A 13,788-nucleotide genomic window follows, 5' to 3' on the forward strand; every position below is an offset into this window, starting at 1 on the left:
ACGCTGAGTAAAGAAAGGCTCTTAAAGCCTTCCATCACCAGATAGTGGCCATCACCAGAAGTTCTGACAGCAGATTAGTTCTGCACCTCGTGAAGAAGCTCTTGCTTCTGTCCGTCCTGAACCTGCCACTAACCGGCTTCATTGGGTGACTCCTGAGTTCTGGTATTTCACGAAGCAGAAGAAAACTTCTCTTGCCCACACTGTGCATCATTTGACAAGCTTTGCGCCTGCTGCCCTCCTCAGCTGCCTTTATTCTAAATGAAAAAATCCCCTCTGCCACAGCCTCTCCTCTGTAGGGAGAAGTGCTCCAGCCCCCTGATGTTTTTTTTTTTTCATAGGCATGGACCAAAGGGCAACCTCAGTGCAATCAATGTGCATGATCACCGAGGGTCTGTTTCAATGGGTAGCTTACTTACATCCTCATGTGCTCGCATCAGTCAAATGTACGCAGGAAGAATTTTGCTACATTTGTGCGAAACTGAAGTTGCTTTTTGGGCACCTTTTTTTTTTTTTTTTTGCACTGCATCAAAAAAACTAATGATGTGGGGGGTCAGAAGAAAGGAAACCTGTTCATTCCCCAGTTCCAGAGTCTAATTCTAGAAATTCTTCATGTTAAACTGGAATTCAGGAGGGGTGGAATGAAGGACTGAGCAAGCCACAGAAACCACAGTGCTCTGTGGGCCCAATCCTATCCAGTTCTCCAGGGCCAGTGCAGCCATGCCAGTGGGGTGTGTGCTGCAGCCTGTGGTGTGGAGGCATTCACAGATGATTCCTCAAGGTCACAGAACATTTGTTCCCTTACCTCCGGGCTGCATTGCGGCTGCACCGGTGCTGAAAAGTTGGACAGGATTGGGCCCTGTGTTCCCTGCTCTCCCCTACCCTGGTCAGATCTCCCTTTTGGATACTATGTCCTCTTTTGGGTACCACATTTCCAGGAGGTTGATGATAAGCTGGGACAGGTTCAGAAGAGGGCAACTAAAATGCGGAAGGCTCTGGAACTCAGGTTCTCTGGAGAATGGTTAAGGGAGTGTGTCTTGTTTACTCTGGAGGAGAGAACATGAGGCTCAGGGCTGGACATGAGGAAGCATTTCCAAAGTGTAAGAGCTGTCCAACACTGGAACAGCCTGCCTTGTGCAGTTGCGTGTGCTCTCCTGCTGGAGATTTTTCAAGCAGAAGTTGGATGGCCACCTGTCAGGGATGCTCAAAAGGGGTTGTGCTTAGATGACCCCCCCAAAAAAAAAGATATTTTCCAACTCTCACAATCTATGATTCCATGAATGAAGGAATGGAGCAGAGAAAATCCACTTGTTCTGAAATGCTTTTTCCTTTTCCTCCTACAAAGGCCAGATCGGGAGAGGCAGGATGCACATGTAGGGTTGCATCACCTCCCTCTGCTGTGGGGCAGGGTTTTTTTTTCCATTTGAGATACTACCATGGTGGTTCTTTACGGAGCTTTACGAGGAAGTAAGGATTTGAACCTGAGTCTCCCCACTCCGAGCCTAACACTCTGACCACTGCGTCTCTTAGAACCTGGGGCCACGTGGGGGTGCTTTGCCTTTATAGGCAAGAGTCATAGCTGTTAATGAGTTGACTCTTCACCTATGTTTCCTTCACTCATGATTCCCCCCCCCCTGTTTTCCTCTTCCCCAGAAGTCCGCCGATTCTCGATGCAGAGATCAGTCACTTCATTATGCAGCCTGGAGACGATCAATGAAGAGCCCTTTTTTGCCAATGAGATCCAGCATGTCCGGTCTTGCTTGTCTCTGCCCAGCACACCTGCCAGTGATCCCAAAGAAGGGTCTGTACCTGAGAACTCGCGCAAAACGGGGGCAGAAGGACGTGACCTTTCGGACCAGCGGGAGGAACGTCCTCTTTTGCCACGCACAGCGGAAGATTCAGGTGAGAAGACGCTACCCAGAACCATTCCGAAAGTGCTGAGATGGGAAGACGTCGGACAGAGCACCGCCAAAGAAGACAGCTGGGAAAAGGCATGTGGCGATCAGCCTGGTTCACAAACTCAGGAAAGCATCGCGCTGGCCAACAATTGGCTCCATTCTGCTGGAAACTGCCAGAAGCAAAGAGACGGGGCAGTTGAAGAGCTGAGAAGCATCAAAAGACCGGAGAAGGAAGGCATAACCATGAACGGGAGACCACACCAAAGCCACCTGGACAAAAACACCGCATCTACTCCGCCTCAAGAATCTCCCCAACTAACTCCAGCCGCTGCTATGCCCGGACCTCATGTGGTAGTGAGGAGGTCCAAGAGCGAAGGGTACAGACTTTGTGACTGTCCAGTCACCGTGAGGCATCCCTGCGGCTTCTCCCCAGCAGCGGAGGTGTACTCCGACGCCACAGTCAATGACCGTATCTGGAGCAAGCTAGACTCCAACAGTCACAGGGACAGCATGTCTTCTTCTTCCAGCATGTCCTCCAATGATACAGTGATAGACCTCTCCCTGCCCAACCTAGCGCGGAAAAGCCTCCCAGACCTCGGCGTCCGGCCAGAAGTTATTGCCCAGCGAAGAGGCGTGCGCCCGTGGTCTGCAAATGCTGCGTCTGGGCACGAGATGCCCACTGTGACCAAGAGCAAGTCCAACCCCAACCTGAGGTCAGGCCAACCCAGCGAAGATGAGCTGTGCCCTCGACCGCTGTCCAAGGGCCCTGAGATCGGATTATCATCCATACCCAGGAGACACACCTGGAGCAGGCTGTATATGGAAAGTCTCAAGCAGTCTTACGCAAAGCCCAAAGACCAGGAGAGAACTGAGGCCAGTCAGGCCAAGTCCAAAAGCCTCGGCGATCTCACCTCCGATGACATCACCTGCGCCTTTGACAGCAAGTACCGCAGCATCAGTCGGAGCTTCGTCACCCGCTCCATGAGGGAGCAGCGCCGCTGTGGGGCTGCGAGGGTTAAGCCTCTGGACGAGCTCACGGAGCGCTTGAAAAAACTGACCACCTTCCAGCAGGCCAACGACATCACGTCCCCCACCAGCCTTGAGCAGTTTGAGTCGGAGGAGGAAGAGGAAGGGATGGGCCTCCTGCGAAGGTCCTCGTCCCGGAGCCAGAGCAGGGTGAGGTATATCGCCAATCGGGCCAGGCAGGCACAAGAACGGCAGAGGCTGAAGAACTTGGCGCTGGTCAACGGGAGTCCCATAGAGGAGAGGGGTAACCCCGAAGGGGCCTGCTGCTTTACCCGCGGGGCGTGCATGGACACGGCTTCCCCCAGTCTGTTTACATCCCAACTCAAGAACCAAACTGACTTGAAAAACTGCGACCCCGAAGTCCTCTTTATGTACAAACTCTAACTCTGGGAAGGGCTGATCGAGGCTGATGTTTACATTCCTGTCGAAGCAAAACCAACAAAAACCTTTTCAGAAGCGCACATGTGGTGCAGAACACCCTGATTCACAGATCGCTCTTCCTCCTCCTCCTCCTTCTCCTCTCAGCCTCCAAATTCCCTGTGTATGGATAATAAAACTGAATGCAATCTGTAGCACTCAAGATAGGACAGGGGGGCAACAGGTCTGGAGAACATCTGCCCCCCCGCCTATGATCTCTGGAAGGCATGTCCAAGGATGCGCATGACTTTGTGTTTCTGTTCTTTGTGGCCCCTTTTCTTCGGACTATCCTCCTCACAAGACCGAGTCCCCAGCACATGGCAAACATGGAACTGCCACCTTCCCAGAGCGCCCGGTGCTGTCTCAACCATCTCCCTCCAAAGCCGCAATTGCCCAAATCCGATTCCTGAAGGCAAAGCAGCGTTGGCAAATGCCCCAAAAGAACCAAGATGGGAGGCAGATGCCGGTTCTGATGAGAGCTGAGCTTTGTGGCGTGATACAAGCGTCTTGCATCTTACAGAGGAGCGTGTATGCAATGCTTGATGTATGCGTGCACTTCTCCCCCAGTGTTGTGCCTCTGTTTCCACAGGTCTCACAGGGCTTTGAACCGCTACAAAAGCATGGCAGAATGGTCTACTGGTACAACAGTGGGGGAAGTGTACACTGTGTCTTGTTGCATTGTCTTCACCATCGTTTGAAAGGACCGGGGCCCGTCTCCCAGTTTTGTCTCCTTTGGCATGTCTTCCCCACCACCCAGCTCGGCCCGGCTTACTTTGCCTTCTCTTTTCTACATTGCCTTGTTTGTGGGGATGCTGGGCTCCAGTGAGTGGGTGAGGGGCCCCCTTCTTTCTCTCCATCCCACCCGACCCTCATCTCAGCACTGACAGCCTGGCCCACAGGAGTGCAGGGTAGGGACGTAAGATTCTCAGTTCCCCAAATGCTTCTCTTCCTCAAACTTGACTCTTCTAATATGCCAACGTAGGGCTTTCTTTTAATGCGAAAGAGCATGTGGGTGAGGGTTGCTTAGTCCTTCCCTGGGTGCTGCAAACCCTCTGTAGCCGCCTCTTTCCCTCCCTGCTGAGTTGGCTTTGAGTACTGGGATTTGACGGAGGAGAAAAGAGCTCAGGGTGGGGGCAGTCTGCAGGGGGGGGGGAAACCACACCACCTGCAGTATGACCCCATTTTGTTCTAGAATTCAGACCCTTTTCCCAGTGGCGGACCTCCCTAGCTCTGTGCCCTGGACAAAGTTCCGTGATGGTGCCCCCCCCGTGTCCCCATGCACTAATCCGCCCTCCCCCACTCACCTAAGGCTCATGGAGCCTCGCATGACCCAAGGTGGCATTGGGGAAGCCTCTCTGAGCTTCCCTGACACTATAAACTGCTTCGGAAAAATACGGAAGCACAGCTTCTGACCCCGTTGGGAAGCGCAGAGAGATTTCCGCGGGGTCCTACAACCTCGCGCCCGAGGCATTTGCCCCATAGAACCCAATGGTAGGTCCGCAACTGCCTTTTCCATGGCTGCTGTACGTATGACTGGAGCAGACCCAAGTTCGAACAAAGGGACCCTCCACCATCCAGCCTAATTTGGCTCATTGTTTTGTATTGGTAACTCAGTCTGGACCCTAAGCCTGACCTCCTCCAATCCCCCCCCCGCACACACACACCAGTATTTGCCAAGCAGACTTACTTGTGTGTTCATTTCAGATTCACACCAGAAGACATTCCCAACCCTGCAGCTTGTGACTCACGCACCGGGAAATCAAAACCCCTCTGCTGTAATAACACAGGCCAACACACATTTTGCTTCCTTAAATGTTGCACCAATTCCCGGGTACATTTGGGGTGCCGATTCCAAAAATGGCATCCGTTTTGCCCTATCACGTCTAGTTTTGGAGACACGGCATAGCCTCATTAGTGAATGGTTTAAGCAGCTTCCTCATGAGGAAGCCTACGTCATGGCTTCCTCATGAGGAAGCTGCTTGAACCATTCACTAATGAGGCTATACTATATCTCCAAGACTAGATAGGGCAAAACGGATGCCATTTTTGGAATCGGCACCCCAAATTCATATCAAACCACCATAAAGTTTGGGGGAAAAAATTTCTGACCCTCAATTTTGTAGCCCTGTGTAATTGATCGAGCAGTTTGATTGTCATGGCTTCCTTAACCCTTCTGGAACTTTCTGCGGACATAGGGACTCTTGCCAGTTTTAACAAGCCGATCACAGCCCTGACAGAAAGCTACAACTCCCAGAGTTCCTCAGGTTGAAGCCACAAAAGGTTGAAGCATGTGAAAGTTGAATGTAGATAGGTGTCCCCTCCTGCCTTTCGCAGTCCTTTCCTTCATCTTTGTTTAACCCAGAACATCACCCTGGTCTCTTCTCAGAATTTTGGCTAAACACTGCTCTCTGCACGAGGGTGTTTGCCCCACCTGGTCGGTTACCGACTTGACCTCTTCCATTTGCTGCCACAGTGAGACAACTAGGGGTTAACTAAGGGTGTCCATTTTGCTCCTCTATGAGAGCGATGGTTGAGGCACCACTTGAAAGGGGCAAGAGTTGGAGGCAGTGGCCCAGAGACAACTTCAAAAGGGCTCAGGGGCAGAGCACGTCCACAGCACCTGCGGGTCTTGTTCCTTCACTGGTAGCTCTCACCAAGATTCCTCCCATCTGCCGTGGTTATTAGCAGGACACCTATTTTGAACCCATGCAGTAGTTGGAGGAAAGCAAGAGAGAGGACCAACAGAGGTTCCAGGGGATCTTCAGCAAACTACCCTCGTTTACTCCTACCTAGGTGGGACCCAAGACAGTCACCCCCACCCACCAAGCAAAGGCTTTTGGGAACAGACATGGTCTCAGGGATCAGCAGCAGACACTTTGGATGTCCAGTGCCGGCTCTCGGCAAGTGGAGGAATTGGGGGGTGGGGAGGAGGGCAGAAGTGCGAGAGACTCAACCCCTTCTGTGTGCCTTGGAGCTTTCCATGAGCTGAATGAGGACCACATGACTTTAGACTGGAAAAGTCTGTCGGTAGCCGTCTTATCAGTTTGTCCGACCTTCCTTGCTTTAGCCACTTCCTCGTAGGAAAAGTGTTGGGGCGGCCAATGAAACAGCCAGGGGAAGTTCCCCGTTTCCTCTGTTTAGCCTCATGATAGCTGAAAACGTCATTTCCCAGAAATCCAAAAACGGTTCGGTGGTACGTTCAAGATTCAGCTGTACATAGCATGTGCGGAATGACCTTTTCCCCGTCCGATTTTACATCCCTTTGTTTTTGCACTGCCACGCAAAATACGTTTTAAGAGAAAATAATATTTAAAACAATTTAGAGAACTTTAACTCTGTTTAGAGTTACGCAAAATAACCTCTTTTTTTTTTTTTTTACTTTTTGGGTTTTAATTTGTTTTTCCATAATTATCATTTATTAAAATGACTGTATATTTTATTGGGGAAGAAAATGGGGAGGGGGGGGTAAGAATGTTTATCAGGCTGCATTTTTTTAAAAAGAGAGAGAAGTGACTTTAATATTAGCCCCCTTGTTCCATGGGGCAAAGGGCAGTGGAGGGAGGGGTTTGATTGAGGGCTTCTGTTTGTTGTCATGGGTTCATTTGTAACAATTCTTCTCTGTATATTTGAAATAATTTAAAATCTATTTGTAAAACCATCTGACACTACTCAAAATAAAGATTATTTAACCTATTTGTCTTTCAGTGGTTCATTCGCAGCTAAAGAAACATAAGAATTTGTTTTGGTTTGGCGGGGGGCTTTGGGATGTGACAAATCTAGGCCCATCAGTGCCTCCAGATGCCATAGAGAAGCAAGTGCCCCCCCCACAAGTAGCTAGCTCTCCACTATGCCTGGCCCAAGCCACCCCCACGCCCGAAGCAGCACCAAATTTTCCACCTTTTTCCCCCCTGCCTGCAGTTTGGCCTGCATGTACAGACGGATGTCCACGGATACAGTTCGCAAATTTGAATATCCATGTAGGCAGAGCCCACAGCCAGAGGGCCTCAGAGAACCTCCCGGATGTGACTGCAAGGCACTTCCTGTTTGCTGGGGCAGCCCCATTTCATTATCTGTTGAATTCAGTATCCGCAGGGGTCCTTGAATGGGTCCGCCATGGATACCGGGGGCCCACTATACTTGCTTGCCCACCTTTTCACATCCTCCCTGCCGCTATCCTGTTTCCAGCTCTCTCTTTTGAACGGCCTGGGTGGGTGGAATCCAGACGGAGAGTGGAAGTGGCAACTTCTGCTGCTTGCTCCGGGTTCTGCTCTACTCACAGCCTGTTTTGAAGAGAAGTGGGGAGAGCATTGCACTAGCGGGGCTAGAGGATGAGGAGAGGCACCCAGAAGCGAGCTAAAAGAGGTTTGCGGGATAGGTGGCACCCTGCCTTCTCCTCCAGCACAGCCACCCCAATCCTTTTCCCTCTCACTCTCCTTCCCACAAGGGAAGCACAGGAGAGAATAGACAAAGGCAGTCATCCCCTGCAAGTCTGACACCTCAATCTGCCCCGTGGCTGGGCCGGCCCTGAAGGGGCCACCTTTGCTCTGCCTTCCTTTAAGGAGCCTTAAGGGAATCTTGCCTGTAGGTCAAATCCAGCTGCCTTCGCTCGATCTCAGCCAGTGTTCCTACGAAGATGGATGATACCTTGATGGTGCCGGAATGCTGAAAGACGGAGGCTGTAATGGCGTATCTACGTGGTGATATTAATCCTCAGAGGTATGTTGTAAAGCTTACATGGTTTGATTTCTGAACATCATGTACTCTGATGGTGTTCCAGCCTGTGGCTATTACAATAGATTGTATTTCATGAGGCTCACACAGGAGCAATGCTCTACGGTAGAGGGCAAACTTGGCAGCTAAAAACCATCAGATAGTAGATGGTAGGCAAGGCCTATGCCAGAGATCCTTAAAAGCTGCTGCCAGTCAGTGCTGGTAGGGCAGAGCTAGCTGGACCAGCTGTCTCGGATGCACCGTGTGGCAGCCTCATAGGAAGCTGCTTCTTTCTTGCCTATCATATACAGGCTGCTTAACAACCATTCATTTAACAATGGACCGCATATATGACGGTGGTCAAAGCACATTAAAGATGCTCTTAATGAGGCAATCACATCTTCCATAGCCTGCAGCAGAGTGTCAGTTTACACAACAAAGAGGCTCTTAATGCAAAGAAGGGGCAGTCTATCTCCAGTAGCCTGTGCAGCCAGCTAGAGTCTGGCAGGGAGTGTCTGTTTACACAACAAAGGCAATAGATTGGACTGAATGTTCACTTAATGACCTGATTGCATAACAACAGAGATTGGCTAAGTAGCGCACACCTGTATAGGATACTGCTCAATACGGAGTCAGACCGTTGGTCCATCCAGCCCTGCATTGTCAACACTGGCAAGCAGCATCTTCCCAACCCTATCCAGATTTTGAACCATGGAACTCTCTGCATGCAAACTGAGTGCTTTGCCAGAGAGCTGCAGCCAGAGATGTCACTAGGGTTTGTGCCACCTGGTGCGAGAGCTCAGTGCATGACTTCCACGACGGACCTCCTTCTGTACCAGACCATACAGAATAAATGACAATATCATATGCACAGCTTAAATGCAGTGGCACCTCTAGGGTTGGTATCACTCCCGCTAACTGGATTCATTCATTTTAATATAACAGAGTACAAATAACCCAACAAATCAGTAAGCCACAAAAAACAAAAAAAAAAACCAAAAAAAAAACCAAAAAAAAAACTGTGGCCAACTTGATGACACAACTGAATAAGAATTCTAGGATTAGCTCTGATACATGGAAAGGAGAGCTGACTCTTACTAACAACTAACAGTGTTAGTTAGAGTGTGTCCCTGCTGTGTCACAATAGTGCCTCTGGCTCTCAGAACAATCAGTCTCATTGATCAGTTTTGAGATAAGGAAATCCACTTTTTGCGGCACGTGGCAGTTCCTTTTCTGGTTATTCGGTCATAACTTTTGATAGAATACAGATATTTCGACAGGGTGTGTTTCCTTACATTCAGCATTAAATTCCACATCAAATGTTATATAACATGATGGTATTATGAAAAAATACCAAGATTTCACCATTTTGGTGTCAAACCCCCCCCCCAAAGTGCATCATCCAGTGTGGTTTGCAAACCCCCACACCCCCTAGTAATGCCACTGGCTACAACCCCTCATGTTGAAAGATAGCTGCCTTTTGAATGAGCCCATTGCTAGCACTGATTTGCAGTGTCACTCCAGGATCTCAGATGAGCCTTTCCCAGCTCTACCTGGAGAAGCTTCCAAGAAATGAATTGGAGACCTCCTGAATACATGTGCTGTAGTGCTGAACCATAGCCCCTCCCTGTGCCTCATAATCCCATATTTAGTTAGGATGCAATTAAAATTTTTCACCTCCTGTGCTGAAGCGACAAAAACTAACGAGTGCAGCTTTAAAGCTGCAATTAAGCGCACACAATATTAAGACAACGATATCACACGATATTAAGACAACGATATCACACTGAAACTGATCAGAACCGACCAACAGAGAAGGGCTGCCATTTCATACATATTTACCTGAGAGCAAGCCCTATTGAGCACAGTGGGGCTGTCTTCTGAGTAAATATGCATAGGATAGTTAGACAATTAAATCAAGACCCTGAATATGTAAAATTAAAATGCAGAGCTTTTGACTTGGACTCAGTTCCTTCCCCCACCCACCTACTTGAAACTTCTCTGTCTTCCGCAGACTGGAAAGGTGACTGTATAGTTATTTATCCTGAACAAAGCAGATAGTCAACCCAGCTTCTTTTGATTCCCATTCCCTTTTGTTAAAAATCCTTGTCTCCCTTTTTGTCTTCCTGCTGAAAACGTCTTTATTTCAACACACATTTTTATAGAAGTCTATGAGCTGCATACAAATTTGTAGATGTGGCCATGTCTTATACAGGTGGGCCCTCCATATTCGCGGATTAGCTACCCGTGGATCTAGCTCAGGGGTGTCCAAAGTTTTTGGCAGGAGGGCCACATCAGCTCTCTGACACTGTGTCGGGGGCCGGGGGGGGGAAGAATTAATTTACATATGATTACATAAGTGAATATATTAAAGATGAACTTATATGAATGAATGAAGGTCTTGCAATAGCTCAAGGCCTATACAAGGCCTTGCACAAAGCAAGGCTGGCCTTTTCTTTGCTGCCACTACTGCATCACAGGCGTGAAAAAGCAAGCAGTGGAGGGAGCCCACAGCTCATGCGAGAGGTCAAACAGTCGCCCTCACTCTGAGAGCAGTTGCATCGGGCCAGTGTGGGCTCCAACAAATCTCTGGAGGGCCAGAGGCTCATTGGAGACTGGGGGTTCCCTGAGGGCTGCATTGAGAGGCCTTGAGGGCTGCAAGTGGCCCCAGGGCCGGGGTTTGGGCACCCCTGATCTAGCTCAATGTGGGTGCTCCAGACCCACACTGAGCCAGATTAGGCCCAACCTGAAGCCTCCAGAGGCAACCAAAGCTGTGGTCTGGTCACCTCTGGAAGGTCTTTTAAGTGGGATATCTTAGAAGGTCACTTCTGGTTTTGCATGAAAACCGGAAGTGATGTTTTAAGACCTTTGGAGGGGCCACCTGTGCAAAACTGGAAGTGACCTTCTGAGGCAGTGATTTTCAGTCTTTTTCGTCTAAGGGCACACTGACAAGGTACTAAAATTGTCGAGGCACACCATCAATTTTTAGACAATGGACAAGGCACACCATGCTGTTGGCAGGGGGCTCACATCCCCCAATAGCCCTACTAATAAATGACCTTCCCTCAAACTCCCGCGGCACACTTGCAGACCGTTTGCGGCATACTGGTGTGCCACAGCACAGTGGTTGAAAATGGCTGTTCTAAGGCTTCCTAGAGGCCTCAGAAGAGGCTCTAGTCACCTTTGGAAGACTTAAAGGTGCCAAACCACAGATTCTTATTCACAGTTTTTTTGTATTTGTGGGGGGGTCTGAGAACAGGGGATCATCAGCAGATACTAAGGCACCACCTGTAAAATTTGATCTTCTGGGGAGCGGAAATGGTCTCTGGGATCACAATAATCTGTTGTTAATTTCAGCAACTGAGGAAATTTGGTAGCAACCATTTTGGGAATGTGAGAACCAGGATGGTGTAGTAGTTCTTGGACTTAGACCTGGAAGATCCAGGTTCAAATCTCTGCTCAACCACAAAGCTTCTTGGGCAACCTTGGGCCAGTCACCGTCTCTCAGTGTAACCTTCCTCACAGGGTTGTTGTGAGGACCAAAAGGAAGGGACTATCAACACTACCCTGAGCTCCTTGGAGCTTCTGCTGTCTTAGTTTCTGGTACTTTGGGTCCATGTGAAGGCAGCCAGTGGAACAGATCTCCCCTTTCCTGCTTCTTTGAATCATCTTGAACATTGTCTTAAAATCCAAGGCAGCAGCTTCTTCCCCTCTGTCAATTACTCCCCCCCCCCCAAAAAAAAAAAAAATGCTTCCAAGTCCTTTCTTTCCAAAAACAAGGATATCCCTTTCTTAGACTTGGGAGCTACAGTAACTTTTGCCATGTCCCTACAATGTCCTTCAGGACTTGGACGGCTCTGACCAATGGGCAAGACGAGCTGTATGATGTGCCGCGACTCGTCCGGCATTGTCATTGGAAGAAAAGGTCTCTCATTAATATTCGCGAGGCACCAGCTCCGAGTCTACCGCTGTTTAGCTTTGGTCTGAAAAGCCTTCGGGGTGGGGGGTTGTTTGTCATATACGTAGAACCTGGAGACAAGGCACAGAGCTCATTAGCCCAGGCAAGCTAATTTATCAAACTTCTCCATCCAGTCCAAATAATTATGGTATTTTATACACATTCTCTGGGTCCCACCAGATGTTTTTTAAAGACCTTGGTCTTCCTCTCAGAGACCCAAAGCACTTGACAACTAACGAATTTGATGATGCAAATCAGACATTTCTGTGTATGTTCTTTTAAACACCTTATTGACAATAACAATATTTACAGAGTATTTTTGAGTTTCTTTGTTAGTCCTCCAAGGTCAAGCAGAATCTCCTGGTAGGCCTCTGACAGCCCAATGCAATCTTAGGTTTATGGTGGTGGATCTTGTGATCTGCCGCCATAAGTCCCAGAGTGGCAACGCAAAAGATGTGCCACTGTCATGCACTGCAAGACTGCAAGCGCAAATGGCTAGAGGCCCTGTGTGTGTTGGTGGTTGGCAACCTTCAGTCTCAAAAGACTATGGTATAAGCCAGGGGTGCCCAAACCCCGGCCCTGGGGCCACATGCGGCCCTCGAGGCCTCTCAATGCGGCCCTCAGGGACACCCCAGTCTCCAATGAGCCTCTGGCCCTCCAGAGACTTGCTGGAGCCCACACTGGCCTGACACAACTGCTCTCAGCATAAGGGTGACTGTTTGACCTCTTGCATAAGCTGTGGGATGAGGGCTTCCTCCACTGCTTGCTGTTTCACGTCTGTGATGCAGTAGCAGAAGCAAAGGAAAGGCTGGCCTTGCTTTGTGTAAGGCCTTTTATAGGCCTTGAGCTATTGCAAGACCATCATGCATTCATATAAGTTCATCTTTAATATATTTATTTATGTAAACTTATGTAAATTTATTCAGATTTTAAATGTAAATTCATTCTTTTTTTCCCTGGCCCCCGACACAGTGTCAAAGAGATGATGTGGCCCTCCTGCCAAAAACTTTGGACACCCCTGGTATAAGCCTACAGCACCTGGTATTCCCAGGCAGTCTCCCATCCATGTACTAACCATGTACTAACCTGACCCTGCTTAGCTTCCGAGATCAGACAAGATTGGTCATGTGCAAGGTATTGGCCAATGGCTAGCCCAGGCCCTGCTGGAGCAGGTAAGATAGCGGTGGGGCAGGGGGCGTGAGCAGTTTAGAGGAGGTGCAGGGTGGGAATTGGAGTGAGCAGGAAGCAGTTTGAAGGCAGGAGGGGGTAGATCCTGGTGGCAGTTGCACACCCCAGGAGGTGGGCAGGAGGTCTGGTCTAGAGGGTAGAGCCTCCATTTGCCTGAAGATTAACATCCACAAGGTCGCCAGTTCGAGGCCACTGGCACCGTGCGACCTTGAAACAGCTGGCATCTGCTCGGAGCGTGGGAGGATGGAGGCCAGAATGTTAAACCAGATCAGAATGTAACACCTTGAATGTAGTGGTTCTTGAAAGAAAGAACCTTCTTTCAATTTGTAAAAATCCCTGCATGGATTTAATAAGCCTGCCTATGTAAACCGCCTTGAATAAAGTCTTGAATAAAGACCAAGAAAGGCGGTATATAAATACTGTATATATTATTATATATTATATTATTCACCTAACATGCCCCCTGATGCTCCTCTGACCTATGCCAGTTATTTGGCATACGTTCAAGAAGATCTATTTGTGGTCACCCACCCCACCATAGGATACAGTGCACCCTCTGTTGGTGCCAATGCATCCTGTAGACTGGTGGGAGCT

At 49.2% G+C, this 13,788-nt stretch overlaps 1 protein-coding gene across 1 annotated transcript in view; it reads left to right on the forward strand.

Annotated features, from left to right (window-relative positions):
* PLCH2 (phospholipase C eta 2) overlaps positions 1 to 3,332 on the forward strand; it is a 77,357-nt gene extending 74,025 nt beyond the window's left edge. The window contains exon 17 of the mRNA XM_066637404.1: positions 1,651 to 3,332. Coding sequence (XP_066493501.1) covers positions 1,651 to 3,305 — 1,655 coding nt within the window. The 3' untranslated portion in view covers positions 3,306 to 3,332. The remainder of the gene's footprint in view (positions 1 to 1,650) is intronic.
* The last annotated feature ends 10,456 nt before the right edge of the window (positions 3,333 to 13,788 follow it).

This window comes from Tiliqua scincoides, chromosome 9 (genome assembly GCF_035046505.1).
Source record: "Tiliqua scincoides isolate rTilSci1 chromosome 9, rTilSci1.hap2, whole genome shotgun sequence".
In the NCBI taxonomy this organism is placed as follows: Eukaryota; Metazoa; Chordata; class Lepidosauria; order Squamata; family Scincidae; genus Tiliqua; species Tiliqua scincoides.